Source organism: Moschus berezovskii, chromosome 6 (genome assembly GCF_049115385.1).
Source record: "Moschus berezovskii isolate FMDL1 chromosome 6, NW_MosBer_1.0, whole genome shotgun sequence".
NCBI lineage: Eukaryota > Metazoa > Chordata > Mammalia > Artiodactyla > Moschidae > Moschus > Moschus berezovskii.
In genome coordinates, this window is record NC_142465.1 from 29,199,832 (window position 1) to 29,220,041 (window position 20,210).

The 20,210-nt window shown below is 39.1% G+C and overlaps 1 protein-coding gene across 1 annotated transcript in view; it reads right to left on the minus strand.

The window, feature by feature from the left end:
• LOC129535967 (uncharacterized) overlaps positions 1–20,210 on the minus strand; it is a 126,958-nt gene that overhangs the window by 62,596 nt on the left and 44,152 nt on the right. The window contains exons 7-10 of the mRNA XM_088836980.1: positions 15,267–15,387; positions 13,317–13,451; positions 12,329–12,466; positions 1,132–1,291 (exon numbers count right to left, since the gene is read on the minus strand). Of these exons, the coding sequence (XP_088693106.1) occupies positions 1,132–1,291; positions 12,329–12,466; positions 13,317–13,451; positions 15,267–15,387 (554 nt within the window). The remainder of the gene's footprint in view (positions 1–1,131; positions 1,292–12,328; positions 12,467–13,316; positions 13,452–15,266; positions 15,388–20,210) is intronic.

Genomic DNA, 20,210 nt, shown 5'->3' on the forward strand with positions numbered 1-20,210 from the left:
TTTAGCATACAGTTGATGCTTGTCACTCATAAATTCTATATTTGTGAATTTGCCTACTTGCTAAAATGTATTTATAACTCCAATATCTATTGCACTTCTGTGATCACAGTGACATGGAGAGTGGTGAAATTTTTAAATTGCTTCATGCACGTTCCCAGCTGAGATTAAACAAGGTGATGCTTTGCTTCTTGTTTCCCTGCTCATACTGTAAACCAGTGTCCTTTACATGGTCTATTTTGTGCCATGTTTTACACATTTTTATGCTTTTTGTTGGTGATTTTGCCATTTAAAAATCACCTGCAAGCTTAGTACTGAAGTGCTGTTTACTATTCCAAAGTGCAAGAAGATTGCTATGTGCCTTAATGAGAAAATGCTTGAGTTACCATTCAGGCACTGTTCATAGAGCTGTTGACCATGGGTTTAATTAATATATCAACAGTATTAAATAAGATGTCTTTATACAGAAACACATATAAAATAGATTATGTATTGATCAGTTGAAAATATTGTGACCAGAAGCTTGTAAGAAGCTTGCTCTCTATTTCCCCAGGAGTGGTGGTTTGACATCACTAATTCAGTATTGGTAGAGATGCTACAGAATCTAACCACCATGTATAACGAGAATCCACTGCATTATGTCACCAGTCAAGAACTGAAACAGTGACAGGTAATCAGAAACTGTCATCAAATACAAGTGGTGAGTTGCCATTACAGCAGCACATGCCAATGTGAGGACACAGGCCCCTTTCAACACAGCAAATTAACAAAAGACATTAGCAAAGACAGAGGTTTGGGTGGAGAGATTGAGTGGTGATGGTTGAGGAGTAAAAGCACTTTCTGATCCAAAAAATGAATATGAAAGCACTTCCCTTTATGAAAACACACAAGTTGGCCAAAAAGATTATCTTTTCCAAAAAGGAAAGAAATAAAATTAAGGTTGGCTCCTTTGATGTTCTTTCAATGGCCAATCATCTGGATCTGTGTTAAGGATCTAGATGTATAGCACTTCCAGTTTACAAACTCACCTTCTGGGAAACCTTGGAAGGAAGAGGCATTTAAATGTTAGTCTTCTAGAAGTCTGAATGATGGAAATGGATTATGTGGAACAACACAACAGATTCTATAACTGACCTAAGGCAAATCTGTAGTGATCAAGCCATTGAAGTAGGATATTCTTGGCCTTTATCTGTAGTCCTCTCAATTTAATAATGGCCACCACGTCAGACATAGGGCTTATGTCCATTACTGGATCAAATGTAGCTATATCCACTGAGTCCGCTAAACTTGAAGGCTTCAAAACAAGAAATTTTAAATGTGTTTATTAAAAAGAGAGAAGCAATTTGATAATTTATATAATTATCAAACATCTGTTCATTCATGTACTCATTCATGCATTCAGTAGGTTGTCCAACAAACGTTTTCCTAGTGTCATTTACAGGTCAGGCACTAGGAAAGAAACAAGGACTAAAGATATTTACCGATCTGTTTGTCTATATGTATGTGTCATGTTCGCTTGTGAATGTGTGACAGTGACACTGTTCCCTTGACACTGAATTACACATTTTAAAAAGATTAAAGGGTAAACATCATGTTATGGGGTAAATACTATGTTATATATATTCTAGCACAACAAAAAATGAGGGAAGAAAAAGCCATGTTCTCTAGGAGCTCACAGTCAGCTCACAAGAACTAGATAAACACTATGGTACAGCACAAAGACTATGTTATCCATAAGTCCAGAGTGTTTTGAGCACAAAAATAGAAAATTTACTACTTGCAATACTGAGTTATTTAGCAGAAGAAAGTTTCAAAGTAGATAATGAAGGCATTAAACTTGTATATATGATCTGTTCACAATGAATTTGGGTATATTAGAGTAGATACTTAGGTTTGGATGAGTTTATGTGACTAGGAAAATTGCTAACATTTCAGTTTTATATACATCCATTATGTGTTAGTCATTCAGTTGTGTCCAGCTCTTTGCAACCCCATGGACTGTAGCCTGCAAGGCTCCATGGAATACTCCATGCAACAATACTGGAGTGAGTAGCCATTCCCTTCTCCAGGAGATCCAAACTTGGGTCTCCCATGTTGCAGGCAAATTCTTACCATCTGAGCCACCAGGGTATACATAATTAGAGAAACATGTATGTACACATAATTAGAGAAACATTTATGTATAAAACATATGCATAACTGAAATCATTATCTAGGTGTCATTTGTACAATTTGAGTGTATTATGACAGGGACAGATGAAGATATGAGAGATATTCTGAACCCAAGAAGAATGTGAAGAAGGGAGAGAATTCAAAGACCCATAAAGAGAATGATGAAATAGAGGTTAGGTTTTGAGGAATTTGGTCTACAGAAATCAGGCAATAAAGATGAACCTGGGGAAAAAACGACCTTATCTGAAGGAGTCAGACTTGAACTCTCTTGTCATGATGACTCTAAAAAGGACTTAGAGAACCCATTTGAGAGCTTGATAAAAATTACCCCAAAAATGACGTCTTAGGTCCTGAGCCTCAGCCTCAAAAATAAGGAGATGCTGGATAAATGATCCCCAGAAAAGTTTAGAATTTAAATGAGGAAATAAAGTAAATCAAAGCTTTAATGTGTAAAGCTTTAATGTATAAAGCAATTTTGAATTACTGGGATACTCATGCATTTGTTATGCTTGCAATATTAAAGCTATTTTGGTAAATTAGAGAATCTGAGAGATTCCTCTTGGGCTTTCAGTTTAAATTGAGTTGACTGATTTTACACCTATGATTATTAAGTTTAAAAGTTCAATACAATTTAACTAAGTTCAAAACTATAATTGGAATATTTAAGAGAATTTGAGATTCCCCCCAAATTTAATTTATTTGTTTTATAAAAGTTAAAAACTAGAGAATATTTTGTTTGAGTACAAATATGCATTTGAGGTACTTAGATAAGAGCAAAATATATTAAAATATACACACACTTTAAAATATATAAGGGATTGTTATTCATTGAGTTGTATATGAGTCATTCTTAAAGGAAGTTAAATCAGTTCAGTTTGAGTTAATCAAATATTAATCAAGAAAAAAGGAGACAGTTGTTATTTTAGTGGAGTTTATAGATAGAATAAATAGGTTTTTATTGACTTTAAACTTAACAAAAACTGGGTGTTTAATGGTCACTCCAATAAAATAAGTTTTAATTTCAACACTAAAGTGATTGCATTTTTCTATTTAAAAAAACTTATTGGGTATTAAAAACCTCCACATTGATTCCTTGCTTTTTTAAAGCCTCTCCCCATTACATGTTTACTAAGTTGGTTAATCACAACCAAAGAGAATTTCTTTAAAGTTTTTACTAGAATGAAATTGACAGAAATTTATGTGTCTTCTTTGAACAAATATCTATTCAGATCTTTTCCCCAGTTAAAAAAATTGGTTTATTCATCTTTTTATTATTTAGATGGTTTTTCCAGTGATCATGTATGGATGTGAGAGTTGGGCTGTGAAGAAATCTGATCGCCGAAGAATTGATGCTTTTGAACTGTGGTACTGGAGAAGACTCTTGAGAGTCTTGGACTGCAAGGAGATCCAACCAGTCTATTCTAAAGGAGATCGATCTTGGGTGTTCGTTGGAAGGACTGATGCAAAAGCTGAAACTCCAATACTTTGGCCACCTCATGCGGAGAGTTGACTCACTGGAAAAGACTCTGATGCTGGGAGGGATTTGGGGTTAGGAGGAGAAGGGGATGACAAAGAATGAGATGGCTGGATGGCATCACCGACTCGATGGACATGAGTGAACTCTGGGAGTTGGTGATGGACAGGGAGGCCTGGCGTGCTGTGATTCATGGGGTCGCAAAGAGTTGGACACGACTGAGCGACTGAACTGAACTGAACTGAACTGAAGAGTTCTTTGTATTCTAAGTCCCTTATCATATATATGATTTACAAATATTTTCTTCCATTCTTTAAGATGTCTTTCACTTTCTTGATGGCCTTTTTTCCAACACAAATGTTTTAAATTTTGATCAAGTCCAATTGATCTGCTTTTTCTTTTTTCACTTGTGCTTTTGCTGTTGTAGCTAAGAAACTATTGCCTAGTCCAATATCATAAAGATTTACACCAATGTTGTTTTTCTTTAAGCTCTATCATTTAGTTCTATAAAGTAAGGACAAGATCCAACTTCCTTCTGTTGCATGTGGATTATCCAGTTTCCCGGCACCATTTTTGGAAAAGACCATTCTTTAGTTGCCTTGAAAATGTGGCCAGAGTTTTTTATTGAGAAAAATACTTCATCTCTTCACATTTCAATAGAAGGAGGGTCCTTCATCTCCTCTCTTCAAGAAATCTTATGAGGGTGGGCATGTCTTATTTCTTCTTCCATCCCCTCATTCTCTCACATGGGAGGATACAATTTAGCTAATGGAAGAGCAGACGATGGTTACTTAACCTAACCACATTCTCCAAAGTGGCACCTTTTCAACAGTTTTTAGGATATGTTGTTCAGACAATTGTTGGGACTACAATGAAGCAGAGTGACAGAAAGACCCTGAAATAAACAGGGAAGGCACAAGAAGATTTTCATTTAAATATCCTCTCCCACAGTAGCCAAGGAGGACAGGTGAGACTCTGCCATACTGGACCACCTTTCCTTATTTGGGTCATAACATAGTTTGCTCTTGCTGACCACTTTCTCATAGGTAGCATGAGTTTGCCCTGCATATCCTAGTCCCATGTGACAAAACCACCAATATATGTGTCTCCACTCCCTGTTTCAATTTCCCAGCTTGTGCTTTGATGGATAGGGTTACTAGTATTTTTCAATCAGGGGAAGGATTTAGGAAACTCCACTTTGGCCTCAGGTTCTCCAATCCACCTCTACCTAGGAGGACTTTCAGTAATAAATGCCTTGATTTATAATTAATTAATTAATTAATTTATTGGTTGCTGTTAAAAAGCAGAGACATTACTTTGCCAACAAAGGTGCGTCTAGTCAAGGCTATGGTTTTTCCAGTGGTCATGTATGGATGTGAGAGTTGGACTGTGAAGAAAGCTGATCACCAAAGAATTGACGCTTTTGAACTGTGGTGTTGGAGAAGACTGTTGAGAGTCTCTTGGACTGCAAGGAGATCCAACCAGTCCATCCTAAAGGAGATCAGTCCTGGGTGTTCTTTGGAAGGAGTGATGCTAAAGCTGAAACTCCAATACTTTGGCCACCTCATGCGACGAGTTGACTCACTGGAAAAGACTCTGATGCTGGGAGGGATTGGGGGCAGGAGGAGAAGGGGACGACAGAGAATGAGATGGCTGGATGGCATCACTGACTCGATGGACATGAGTTTGAGTGAACTCCAGGAGTTGGTGATGGACAGGGAGGCCTGGTGGGCTAGGATTCATGGGGTCGCAAAGAGTCGGACACGACTGAGCAACTGAAATGAACTGAACTGACCTGAACTGGAGTCTGTTGCCCTTGGGCTTTCTCTAGGTGTATTTTTTGTTTTGGTGTGCAGGCTTCTCACTGCGGTGGCTTCTCTTGTTGTGGAGCACAGGCTCTAGGCACACAAGCTTTAGTAACTGCAGCATGCAGGCTCAGTCGTTGCTGCGCTCAGTAGTTGCGGCTCTCAGGCTCTACAGGGTGGGCTCAGTAGTTGTGGAGCACAGGCTTAGTTGTTCCCCAGCATGTGGAATCTTCCCAGACCAGGGATCGAACCTGTGTCTATTGCATTGGCAGGTGGATCCCTATCCACTGCACCACCAGGGAAGTCTCAACGCCTTCACTTCTATTTGTCTCCTTATCCCTGTTTGGAATCAGATTCAAAAAGGAGGAAGAAAAAGGGGCTTCCCTGGTAACTCAGATGGTAAAGAATCTGCCTGCAATGCAAGAGACCTGGGTTCAAACGCTGGGTCAAGAAGATCTCCTGAAGAAGGGAATAGCAGCCCACTCTAGTATTCTTGCCTGGAAAATCCCATGGATAGAGGAGTCTTCTGGGCTAAAATCTATGAGGTTGCAAAGAGTTAGACACAACTGAGTGACTAGGCATACACACACACACACACAAACACACACACCCACACACACACTTCTACTACAGGGGATACATGTTCAATTCCTGGTCATGGAACTAAGATCCCTTATGCCACTTGGCACAGTCAAAAAAATTAAAATAAGTAAATAAAAGAGGAAGAGAGAGCAATAGGCACTTCCAGATTACCAACATTTTAATTTCATTCAGTTACAGGTTATGTGTTATACAAAGTTGTATTTCTGTTTCATTTTTCACTGGGCTTTTTTGGTTGAGTCGGATTCATATTACTTAACTTTTTTATATTATTTTAAAATTTATTTATTTATTTTTGGCTGTGATAGGTCTTCCTTGCTCAATAGTAGATTTATTACAATTGTTGGTGTTTTGGCATGCTAAAATTAGCTCATCAACTATTTCTGTGAAAACAAATTATCAGGAAGAAATGAAACAACAAAAAAACCTTCTTTGAAATGTCATGCTTTAACAGTCTCCTTTGGAAATAAAGTACAAAGAAAATATGAAGCATCTAAAAAGCAAAGAATCCATCTTTCAAAATGATTTTTAAAAGGTAAGTTGTCACAGTTGAGAAGATTCTTGCTTGCACAACCTTGAACATTTATTTTTGAGGGGAAGGGAAAACTGCTGATTGTAGTAGCTTTCAGAAGTTACAAAAAGGGACTTTGATAATTACTTTGTGTTATTTGTGAATTCAAGAGATAAATATGTCCATCTTTATTAAGGAAATAGCACAAGAAGCCTTTTCATGCCCTGTGGAGAAGGAGTCCTCATCCTAAATCTGACAGAAGTGAATATAAATTACAGTGCTCACACCTTCAGAACTGCATCATATTAAAAATATCAATTTTTTTCTCATTTGATTTTTCTGTTAATATTATCCACATTATTTTTACCTTTGTGAGTCCTTGACACACTTCAAAATGTTTTTTTTGTATTTCAAAAGTAATGTATTCAACACAGAAAAATAGGCATACATCTTTTCAGTCTTTTAAAATACACATATAGGAATATATTTTTCTTTTCTTTTTTGGTTGCATGGCATTCGAGATCTTAGTCCCCCTATCAGGGATCAAACCCATGCCCCCTTAATCAGAAGTGTGGAGTCTTAACTTTTAGACCACCAGGAAAGTCCCAAGCACATATCTTTCTTTGAACAAAAGTGGAATCAAACAGTGCATGCTGCTTTATCATCTACTTCCCCACTACACAGGCACTTACCACATTCTATGAACATCAGAGGGTTTTCTTTTGTGATATTACTTCCCTTAGAAACTAAAGAGCACGCACATGGGGAAAAAAAAGTAAATTCCTAATATTGGAAAACTGTGACTGTAAGCATATTTCAGTCAGTTTGTAAATACTATAAGGAGCATCATTTATAAACATTGTTTTATATTAAATAACTAAAAAAATGATCACCAGCTTAACAGTGCCAAGATCCCTTGACAACTTAAGCACTGAAGACTATCCCACTCAGTGAGAGAAGCTGTAGAGGCCTGGACCAGAGCGTATGGATTTGCCCTCTTCCATCTGAGACAGAAACCAGCAAAGGCCTTCTTACATGGCATCAAATGCAGAGGTGTGGAAATTATGGGGAAGGAAAGGCACTTCAGAAGGATGTAGCAGAGCAAATAAGAGGGAAATAGGATTTGAGGTCCACAGAAAACAAATCGTGTCTTCTGAATACGAGCTTGCCAGATTGTTTCCTCCCAAAACAACTACAGAACCAAACCTATGGGAACGCTGTTAAGTCTGCCACAGTGAGGAAGAAGAATTTGAGGACTACTGTCATGGCAATCTGGGGATCAGAAAGCTCACCAATGCAGAGTGAGTCATTTAAGTGGTTTGACAGGTAAGTTAAGCAGTCTAGAAAACTTTGAGATCTGGGGTCTAAAACACACCTCTTCTTTCATACCAAACTAATCCAAAGCATAGGCAAATGCCAACAATAACACAAGAATCTCTATGTACAGTATTCAGATACCTGTTCCTCAACTTATTGTAATCGGGATTCTACTTCAATCTGTCCCTGAAATGGCTCTTGTTGAAGTCACTACTGATCCCCATGGAGACAAACCCAATGGATACTTTTTACTTCTCATTTGCTTCGCCTCCCTGAAAGGTTCACCCTGTTACTAGTCCCTCATCTTGAAACTCTTTCCCTTTATTTTGTGTGTAGTTTTCAATTTCAGGAAATAAAATCCCCTCCAGCTATTTTGTATATAATTATAAAATCCCTGAAAGAGCAGAAGTGGCAATCCCTAGCTGCTCCTAGAACACCAAACTGACCGGCCAGGGAGGCTGCTGCCTCTGCCACATCAGGACGGTGCATTCAGGGAACTGCCACCGGGCTGTTGGGCTCAGGAGCAGTGAACTGACACTGTGTCCTTGGAACTTGGAAGCTGCCACAGTTACGTCTCAGTATCCATGACTGGATGATGCAGCACTGTTGTGGGAAAACCCAATTTCTTCATGATTTTGCTTCCCTAAGCAAGAAGGAGGTTTTCCCTTATTTCTATCTTCCAAATCTCACATTAATGCATCTAACTGATGGCCTTAAACCAGAAATCCATCTGCCAGGGTGTCTGGAAATAGTTTTCAGCTTTCCAATCCCTGTGGTTCACTACAGAGCTCATCATGTCCACATGGTTCTCCTCCTACCTGGTTACCAGACCGCTAGGTGTTGGCTTACTTGCCCTCTTCTTTCCTTATTCTTCCTGCTCTTCCTTAGTGATTGATTCTTCATCTCAACACATAAGCCAGAAAACAGTCCTATGACTTCTGCCTCCCAATTAACTTGTACTCTCGTCTATTTTCCATCCTCACTACGTTAGTCCAGTCCACAATATCTTGGCTAGATTAGTGCAGTAATCTTATGACTGATCTCCCCACACTATGCACCCAAATATGTCCCCAGGGATAATCGGTATAGAAAAGTTCTCAACCCAAGTGAATACATTTTCCTTTTGGACATTCAGAAATGTGCATGGGCCTTTGACTGATGGTATAACAGGCACTTATTGATAGTTTGTGAGGACAAGGGATGTGTTTTGAAATATTCTAGGTGGAACTGCATGACCAAGAGCTGCTGCTGCTGCTGCTGCTGAGTCGCTTCAGTCGTGTCCAACTCTGTGTGACCCCATAGATGGCAGCCCACCAAGCTCCCCCATCCCTGGGATTCTCCAGGCAAGAACGCTGGAGTGGGTTGCCATTTCCTTCTCCAATGCAGGAAAGTGAAAGGTGAAAGTGAAGTCGCTCAGTCGTGTCCGACTTTTCGCGACCCCATGGACTGCAGCCTACCAGGCTCCTCTGTCCATGGGATTTTCCAGGCAAGAGTACTGGAGTGGGGTGCCATTGCCTTCTCTGAACCAAGAACTATCTGGTCCCAAACACCATTTAGTGCTCTCTCTAGAAACAAGGGTTCATAGATGCAGGATTGCATGGACACTAAATTTCGAAAAATGTTGGAAACCAAAACAGATTGTAAACTTTAAATTTCACTGAATAGGTATATCAAACAGAATTACCACCATTTTTTGCCACCATTGTTTTATGAGAGAAGATAATTAATTTTTTAAAATGTGTATACAAATGTTTATTTTGGCTTCAGTTGTATTAGCCAAACACTGAAAACAAATGTCCACTGGTGAAAGGATATTCAAATGGTCCACTCAAATGTCCAACTGGTGAAAGGATCAAATGTGGTATATCCATACAAGATAATACCACTCACCCATACAAAGGGAGAAACAGATATATACAATAACATGGATGACTCTCAGATACATTAAACTGATCAAAAGTAGCCAGAAGGAAAAGAATGCCTACTGGTTCTTCTTGCGTGAACGACTCTCCCTATATGAAACACTAGAAATACATATCTAACTAACAGTGACAGAAGGAACTGACTATCTGGGGCCAGGAACAGGGAGAACTGACTGGGAAGGGACACGTGGGAACCTTTAGGTGTGTTAGAAATTATATCTTAATTGTGATGGTGGTGGTTACACAGGTTATACATTTGTCAAAACTCATCAGGTATAAACTTATAGTGCATGATTTTACTGTAAATAAATCATTTTTCAATAAAGTTGATTTTTAAAAAGTTAACTATAACCTCCCTCATGCCCATTAGGATGGCAACTTTTTTTTTCTTAAAAGAAAATAAAAAGTGGTGGTGAGGATATACAGAGAAATTGGAACACTTGTGTACTGGTAGTAGGAATGCAACATAGTACAAAAGCTACGGAACTAAAGAACTGTAGGGTGATTCCTCAGAAACTTAAAAATAGAATTACCTTATGATCCAACAATTCCACTTCTGGGAATATATCCAAAAAATTGAAAACAGGAACTTGAAGAGAGATTTGAACACCATTATTCACTGCAGCATTATTCATAATAGCTAAAATATGGAAATAATTCAAGTGTCTACCAACAGATGAATAGATAAAATATGATGTATGGAATATTATTCAGCCTTAAAAAGGATGGAATTCTGACACACATGATACAACAAGGAGAGACTTTAGGACATTACGCTAAGTGAACTTAGACAGTTACAAAAGGACAAATACTGCATAAATCCACTTATATGAGGTACCTAGAGTAATCTAAATCACAGAGACATACCTGCCTCCTGAGAAATCTGTATGCAGGTCAAGAAGCAACAGTTAGAACCGGACATGGAACGACAGACTGGTTCCAAATTGGGAAAGGAGTACATCAAGGCTGTATATTGTCACCCTGCTAATTTAGCTTATATGCAGAGTACATCATACAAAATGCTGGGCTGGAAGAAGCACAAGCTGGAATCAAGATTGCCAGGAGAAGTATCAATAACCTCAGATATGCAGATGACACCACCCTTATGGCAGAAAGTGAAGAAGAACTAAAGAGCCTCTTGATGAAAGTGAAAGATGAGAGTGGAAAAAGTTGGCTTAAAATTCAACGTTCAAAAATCGAAGATCATGACATCCAGTCCCATCAATTCATGGCAAATAGATGGGAAAACAATGAAAACAGTGAGAGACTTTACTTTTTGGGGCTCCAAAATCACTGCATATGGTGACTGTAGCCATGAAATTAAAAGATGCTTGCTCCTTCGAAGAAAAACTATGAGCAACCTAGACAGCATACTAAAAAGCAGAGACATTACTTTGCTGACAAAGGTCCATCTAGTCAAGGCTCTGGTTTTTCCAGTAGTCATGTATGGATGTGAGAGTTGGACTATAAAGAAAGCTGAGCATAGAAAAATTGATGCTTTTGAACTGTGGTGTTGGAGAAGACTCTTGAGAGTCCCTTGGACTGCAATGAGATCCAACCAGTCAATCCTCAAGGAAATCAGTCCTGAATATTCATTGGAAGGATTGATGTTGAAGTTCAAACTCCAATACTTTGGCCACTTGATGCAAAGAACTGACTCACTGGAAAAGACCCTGATGCTAGGAAAGATTGAAGACTGGAGAAGGTGACAACAGAGGATGAGATGGTTGGATGGCATCACCAACTCAAAGGACATGAGTTTGAGTAGGCTCTGGGAGTTGGTGATGGACAGGGAAGCCTCTCGTGCTGTAGCCCATGAGGTCCCAAAGAGTCAGATAAGACTGAGCAGCTGAACTGAAGTCATAGAGATAGAAAGTAGAATAGCAGTTGGCAGAGGCTGGGAAAGGGGGAAAAGGCTGCTGCTGCTGCTGCTAAGTCACTTCAGTCATGTCTGACTCTGTGTGACCCAACAGATGGCCTCCTACCAGGCTCCCCTGTCCCTGGGATTCTCCAGGCAAGAACACTGGAGTGGGTTGCCATGTCCTTCTCCAATGCGTGAAAGTGAAGGTGCTCATTCGTGTCCAACTCTTAGCAACCCCTTGGACTGCAGCCTACCAGGCTCCTCCATCCATGGGGTTTTCCAGGCAAGAGTACTGGAGTGGGGTGCCACTGCCTTCTCCAGAGGGGAGAAAGGGGGGATTGTTTAATGGGTACATAGCTTCAGTTTGGCAAAATGAAAAAGTTCTGGAAATGGATGGTGGTGATGACAAGGTCGCACAACAATGTGAATGTACTTATGACACTGAAATGCACATGTAAAAATGGTTAAGATTTTTTTTTTAAAGTTAAATACAAATAAACAAGTCAGCATATGCTCCTTCCAGATAAATGAGCCGATCTGTGTTCAACAGCTCAATTCTTTGGCTCTTTTTCTAAGACTACATCAGAAGAGAAAAATAACAGTAGAATAATATGAAACCAATGTCCTTATCTGCCTGAAATATTAAAATAGTGACTATTTTGCACTTACATCTTTGTTCTGTGTTATACATTTCATTTGCTTGCACTTCACTTTGTAGGCCTTGAATAGCTTCCTGGCTTCTTCAGACACAGTATTGACATCGTGGAATGACTGAGAGAGATTGTACGCTGTTTTCAGGTGACATGGCTCATAAAACCCAGGGAGGCAAGAAACTTGACATAAAGACACTATTTATGCAAAAATTATAAAACTTAAGCATATGTGAAATAACTATGGTAATTTTATTACCATGAGTAACATGGTAACATAGTTCTGATACCTGTCCCTAAAAATAAAGATACTTCATATGTGTTCATACATGTTCTGTAATATGTGAACCATTAACACAAATGCACTCACAAATTTAAAAAGTGTCAAAAGTTTTGATCAAAATCAATCAAGCTAGCTCACTGCTTAACTACATGAAATTGGAGATACTAATGTTTTGTCTCACCTCTTGAGAAACAGAAGCTTTAGCCTAAAATTCCTCAACAGAGATTTTGTGCAATTGTGAAGTGGTTATTAAGTTATTCTGAACCATAGATTTAACAATGCTCTAACATCTCCAAGTTCCTTTGGAATGTTTATATGCTTAAAAAAAGTGAACTTAAATTGACTTATTATATTTCACTTTAGAAAAAACAAGCGTCACACCATTTTAAAGAAATCATAGATTATATAAATGCAAGCAGTGCAACTGATTAGGACACCAGAAATTAATTCTACAAAGCTCAGGAATCATGGCCTTAGACGAAACTAAGTGTTCTTTTTACTCCTACTTATACCATTCTAACTTCTCCTCATCTCAAACTTTTAGTTATTTCTCAGATGAGGTCAATAAACAGTCATGGAAGGATTTTTAACTAGCCAAGATGCCAAAATCCTTGTTGATTAATAGAAATCACCAGGCAATACTAAACTATGAGTCAACATTTTTTTGCTCTGGTCTGTGCTGAGGTGATAACATGAAGATGATTAACGAAACTGCTGGACCCACCGCCTCAGGTAACCGTGGAGGGAAAGATTTGTATTTTACGGGTGCCAGAGATAGACTTATGCTTTGGGAATGGCATTTGTAGACCAAGGTGATGGCAAAGCGCCCAGAAATCTTCACGGTAATGAATTTATTCACCTAGGGGCAATAGAAAGGATTGTTAATTCCTGCCCAGAATTCTCATTCTCATAATTCAGGTGGAAATCATAGACATTTACATAATGCGGAGAAGGAAATTTCAGACCAATATTCACAAACAGCTTCAGTCTAATTCCATTAAGTCAGAAGTGAGGTTTAGGTTTTGGTACTGCCAATTCATTGGTGCTTGATTTATTGAGAGAAGAGAGAGAAGTGGGGAGAATTATTTGGAATTAATGTAATTATGTCTTATAGAGAAAGATTCATTTTCGATTGCAAAAATGCTGGGTCAGTTTACAAGTACTTCTGAGCCCTAATTCTAGTCTGAGACACAGACGATCTCGCCCATAAGCCACACTTGGTAACATCTGATTCCCTTGATGTTGAGAAAAGCAATTTATGCCTGCCAAATCCTTAGAAGTTTTATGAGCCTTAATATTATTGTGAAACTTATTAAAGTTGAAGGTATTTTATAAGTGAGAATAGAAAACTAATGACAAATGAACAACTTCTTAAAACTCAACTGAATATCTGCAGATTTGTAGCGCAAATTTAAAAGACTTGCTACAGATGAAGTGTCCTAATTGAGTCAGCTGCATTAAGCATGCAAGGACTTTTATTTGGTTACAAGTTATACTCCCTTGCTTCCTGAAGGCTGCCAGCTGGAGTAATTTGAATTAAATAATCTATCCCATTGCAACCATGAATTTTTTTTAAAAAAAGAGTAAGGAAACCCTGATTCCTGACTGCCAGGAAGCTTTCACATACAGGCTTACCTGGTACAGTTTCTTTACCTGCTCTTTACTTCCCTAACTCTCTAGAACTGAGCAGAAGCTCTTTAAAAATAACTGTCTCTATATAGGATGATACCATGGATTTTGTAAATCATATAGGACAGACCTGAAAGTACTTTTCATCCCTGTCCAGTAGAAATACAATATGAGCCACATAAGAAATTTAAAATTTTCTAGTAGTCACATTAAAAAGAGTAAAAGCAGGTGAAATTAATTTTAATAATATTTTATAGCCAAATTTATATTAAAGAATTAACATTTAAATATATAATGATGTAAAAATGATTTGTGATATTTTACATTCTCTCTTAAGTCTTTGAAATCTTGTGTATGGTTTACATTTACAGTGTATTTCAAGGGTTCCATAACCATGGATGGCCGTGGCTGCCACACTGGACAGCACAGCTCTAAACGTCTGTGGTGCTACTGAGGTTGGCTGTGCAGGACACCACCAGCACAGCATATGCAGTTGCCCTAGAGGCAAAGTGCAGTCCATGCACACACACACACACACACACAGAGTAACCATATGTGAACAGAGAAAGTCTAGCCCAGAAGTTTCAGACTGATCGCTCAGAAATGTTTGGGTTAGTATTCTGAGTTTGAGCTAATTGCCAACTTTAAAATATCAGGATATTTCATTAAAAAAATCTGAATTTATGACTTCTAAAAAAATCATAAAATATAGCAAGCCTAGACCCACAATCCCATTTGGCAATAGTCTTCTGGCCCTGCATAAAGGCTGCCCCCTTTAAAATGCTTTTTAGTAGGCATGAAATGCTTTGCTAATAATAACTTTTAAAAACTACTGCTGCTAAACAAAGACAAATCCATTTTAAAAAGGAGCAAGTGAAGAACTGAAATATAAATTTATCAGATCAACTGGCTAGTGTAGACCAGTAGACTGAATAATTCAGATCTCTTACTCCTCCTACTCCCAATAGTCTATTTTAGAAACTCAACGTAAATGACTGTTACAGAATAAAAATGATCAAAAGAATGATAAAGTGTAAAACAATACCCAAATTTCAACTGGATCGTCAAGTTTTCCCTTTGAAGGCCACACCCATTCCCTCACAGTGGCTCCTTTTTTGCTGAGCATCATGCCTCCATCCTGATTAAACATCATTGATATTACTTGGCTATGAAAAAGACAGAAATGTGTCTCATTTAGAACAAAAAAAAATTCATAGACTCATTGATTTGGCTGAGATGACAGACACCAACAGGTTACAGCTTTTAAGAGTACTGGACTCCCTTCCATCACATTCCTGATGGGTGGTCACCTTGCCTCTGCCTGAATATCCTCCTTGAAGAGAAGGCTGGCATATACATCTCAGCTGATCAAAATTTCCCTTCTCTGAGACATAACCCCTCCCATTCACCACTCCCCATGTAGAGAGTCATGGAAATGGGCTCTCCAGCCATGATTATCACGCCATGTGGTCCCGATGCCTTGGCTCTGGCTGATTGAATTGGATGGACAGCTGACATAGAACTGTGTTGCAACTGGATGCAAAAATACATATACAAAAGGCTATAAGGAAGGTGTTGAGCACAGTGCACTCACAGGATTTATAGAAAGCAGTGTGGTTAGGGACTTCCCTGATGGTCTGGTGGCTAAAACTCCTCGCTCCCAAAGCAGGGGGCCCAGGTTCAATCCTTGGTCAGGGATCTAGATCCCCACGTGCTGGAACAAAGAATTCTAATGATGAATTTAAGACTCAGCACAGCCTAAGAAATAAATATTAAAAACAAAAACAATGTGGCTAGAGTCCAGAGTGGTGCAAATAAGGCTGGGGTGATCGGCAGGTAGGGACTGGTATGCAGGTATTTCTATGCTGTATCTTGAATTTTATCTTACAAGTTACAAATCATATAAGGGTTTAATAACGAAGCAATGAGGTGACATGATCAAACAGATTGGTGAGGAACCAAAGTAAACACTCGGTACCAGTTAAGAGGTCATATCAATGGTCCAGGAGAGAGGATGATGGCAGCTTGGTCTAGGGCAGGGGTGAGAGAGATGGATACACATGCATATATTCAAGAACCATCTAGATTTGTGTAGATAGAATTTGTGTGGTGAAAAACAGGGAGGTGTCAATTTTACCTTCTCCATAATTTATATGTCTATTAATGCAGTCTAGCATTTTATTATATTATCTTTTCTGGATGAATAGCATCACACTATATGTTCATGTCTAGATCATCTTTGTGTCTTCCTTCTTCTCAGCATAGCACCTGGCACAGAGATGAAGTATAAATTGCACTGATACTATGGATTCAATTAAACAAATACATAATGGGCAATTATTAAATGCAAGATACTGTTTAGGGAGTGTTAGGTGTCTAGGGATGCTCAGCATGAGGTGATCTCACTGCATTCAGGAGATTTTCAATCTTATGATTATAATTATCTTGATAGATTACATTTATTTGGAGCCTATTATGTGCCAAGCCTTAAATACATACTTTTATTTTTACTTATTTGTTTTTTTTTTGGCTGCACCACCTAGCATGTGTAATCTTAGTTCCCTGACTGTGGCAAGAATACACAGGAGAACTGTACAAAAAAGATCTTCACGATCCAGATAATCATGATGGTGTGATCACTCACCTAGAGCCAGACATCTTGGAATGTGAAGTCAAGTGGGCCTTAGGAAGCATCACTACAAACAAAGCTAGTAGAGGTGATAGAATTCCAGTTGAGCTATTTCAAATCCTGAAAGATGATGCTGTGAAAGTGCTGCACTCAGTATGCTAGCATATTTGGAAAACTCAGCAGTGGCAACAGGAGTGGAAAAGGTCAGTTTTCATTCCAATCCCTAAGAAAGGCAATGCCAAAGAATGCTCAAACTACCGCACAATTGCACTCATCTCACATGCTAGTAAAGTAATGCTCAAAATTCTCCAAGCCAGGCTTCAGCAGTACGTGAACCGTGAACTTCCAGATGTTCAAGCTGGTTTTAGAAAAGGCAGAGGAACCAGAGATCAAATTGCTAACATCCACTGGATCATCGAAAAAGCAACAGAGTTCCAGAAAAACATCTATTTTTGCTTTTGACTATGCCAAAGCCTTTGACTGTGTGGATCACAACAAACTGTGGAAAATTCTGAAAGAGATGGGAATATCAGACCACCTGACCTACCTCTTGAGAAATCTGTATGCAGGTCAGGAAGCAACAGCTAGAACTGGACATGGAACAACAGACTGGTTCCAAATAGGAAAAGGAGTACGTCAAGGCTGTATATTGTCACCCTGCTCATTTAACTTGTATGCAGAGTACATCATGAGAAACGCTGGGCTGGAGGAAGCACAAGCTGGGAATCAAGATTGCCGGGAGATATATCAGTAACCTCAGATATGCAGATGACACCACCTGTATGGCAGAAAGCGAAGAAGAACTAAAGCGCCTCTTGATGAAAGTGAAAGAGGAGAGTGAAAAAGTTGGCTTGAAGCTCAACATTCAGAAAACTAAGATCATGGTATCCGATCCCATCACTTCATGGGAAATAGATGTGGAAACAGTGTCCGACTTCATTTTTTTGGGCTCCAAAATCACTGCAGATGGTGATTGCAGCCATGAAATTAAAAGACGCTTATTCCTTGGAAGGAAAGTTATGACCAACTAGGCAGCATATTAAAAAGCAGAGACATTACTTTGCCAACAAAGGTCCATCTAGTCAAGGTTCTGGTTTTTCCAGTGGTCATGAATGGATGTGAGAGTTGGACTGTGAAGAAAGCTGACTGCCAAAGAATTGATGCTTTTGAACTGTGGTGTTGCTGAAGACTCTTGAGAGTCCCTTGGACTTCAAAGAAATCCAACCAGTCCATTCTAAAGGAGATCAGTCCTAGGTGTTCATTGGAAGGACTGATGCTAAAGCTGAAACTCCAATACTTTGGGCACCTGATGCAAAGAGCTGACTCACTGGAAAATACCCCGATTCTGGGAAAGATTGAGGGCAGGAAGAGAAGGAGACGACAGAAGATAAGATAGTTGGATGGCATCACCGAGTCAATGGACATGGGTTTGGGTGGATTCCGGGAGTTGGTGATGGACAGGGAGGCCTGGCGTGTTGCAGTCCATGGGGTCACAAAGAGTCTTACACGACTGAGTGACTGAACTGAACTGAATTGACCAGGGATCAAACCCATGCCCCCTGCATTGGAAGCAGAGTCTTAACTACTGGACAAGGCAGTGTTACATAATGGTTACAAACTCTACAGCACTAGACTGTTAAAGGTATTGAACCTAGCTCTTCCATTTCCTAATTGTATGAACATGGGCTTATTTCTCAACCTTTCTGTGGCTCAGTTCCCTTGTCTTAAAATAGCAATAACAACAGCACCCACTTCAGAGTACTAAATGATCTAATATACGTAAAGCACTTCAAACAAAGCTAGACAGCCTGTAAGTTTTCAAGAAGTGTTGCTTTTATTAAGTCTCACAAGTCCATTTATAGCCATTATGGTTTCTCTTTCCCAGATGAGAAAACAGAAGCTGAAGGATGTTCACAGAATATCCACAGCCTAATGTGAAGTTCAATAGAGAGGCTCATCATCTAATGAAAAAATAATAGTTCCCTGTATAAAAGAGGTGCTTTTGGCTTAATCAAACGCGCAGTCTAACACGTGGGCTGGAGGGGCAAAGTGACAAAACCAATAAAAAAAGCAGAAATAGAAATCCCACGCCTTGGACACCTAGAGAGCATCACTTTCTTGAATAGCCTACCTTCTCACCCTGGGCAACCCAGCCTTGAACTGTCCTCATTCCTGTGAGAAGTCTCATCGTGCAACGTAGGAGGAGCTCTGGCTCAAGCAGCTGTCCCCTGCTGGCACAGTGCTTCCCTGCATACTGAATCCTGGCAGCAAGGGTCCCAGTCCACATTCCTCTCTTACTCACCTTCCTGCTGATGCAAGCTTCTGAGCTTTCTCACCAAGAATCCCTTTGGTGGGATGACAGATGTCCAAAAGGGGGATTGGTTTAACAAAGACCTACTATATGGCACAGGGAATTCTGCTCAATGTTATGTAGCAGTCTGGATGGGAGGACAGTTTGGAGGAGAATGGATACATGTATGTGTATGGTTGAATCCCTTCACTGTTCACCCGAAACCGTAACATTGTTTGTTAAATACAAAATAAAAGTTTTAAAAAATTGCAATAACAAAAAAGAAATGTAATATACAGCATTGAAGACATATAAAATTTATAAAGCATAAAGTGAATAGCCATATCCACTGCCCAGTTTACTAAATAAAAGATTACCAAAAGTAAAAAAAAGAAGGAGGGGACTGGTTTAAAAGATCACTAACAGATAACGAATTCCCTTTGGAAGCAACTTTTTGGTTTGTTTTTGCCTTCTCTTTTTCAGAGCCTTCAGTTCTGCTGAAAGCAGACTGTACCCTGTGCCAAGGAATGGTCTATGGTGCCCAGGATGAAATTACACAGGGGCGGGACTTATCCATGAGGCATAGTGTTTTGGGCTTCTGTGAATTCCCAAAATACCACTAACAGATGGTGTTGTATTAATCTGCTACTGTTATCAAGGAAGACAGGGAGGGGATGAGGAAGGGGACCACTCTAGAGGGGCAAGTGGAGGGAAATTACTTCCTTGTTTGTTTTGCATATATAATCCTCATCTTGGACATTTAATTTCATGTAACAAATATTCAGGGGGACATTTTCTTGGCATAAACTTCCTTCTTGGGCAATACTAAAGTCTGGCCAGGGCACTGAACATTCTGGCACCTGCCCAGAAAGTGAAGACTTGGGATGTACTTTTATTTGAATCCTAACTTTGCTGACTTGTAAATCTATTAGTCTGTCTGTAAGTTAGCCCTAAATGAGATCTCAGAAATCACATGGCCCACCTTTGTATCAACCACTATTTTTTTATTATAGCTTTTATTTTTAATTTAATATTACTTACATGACAAGGGGAATTTTTTAAATATTTAA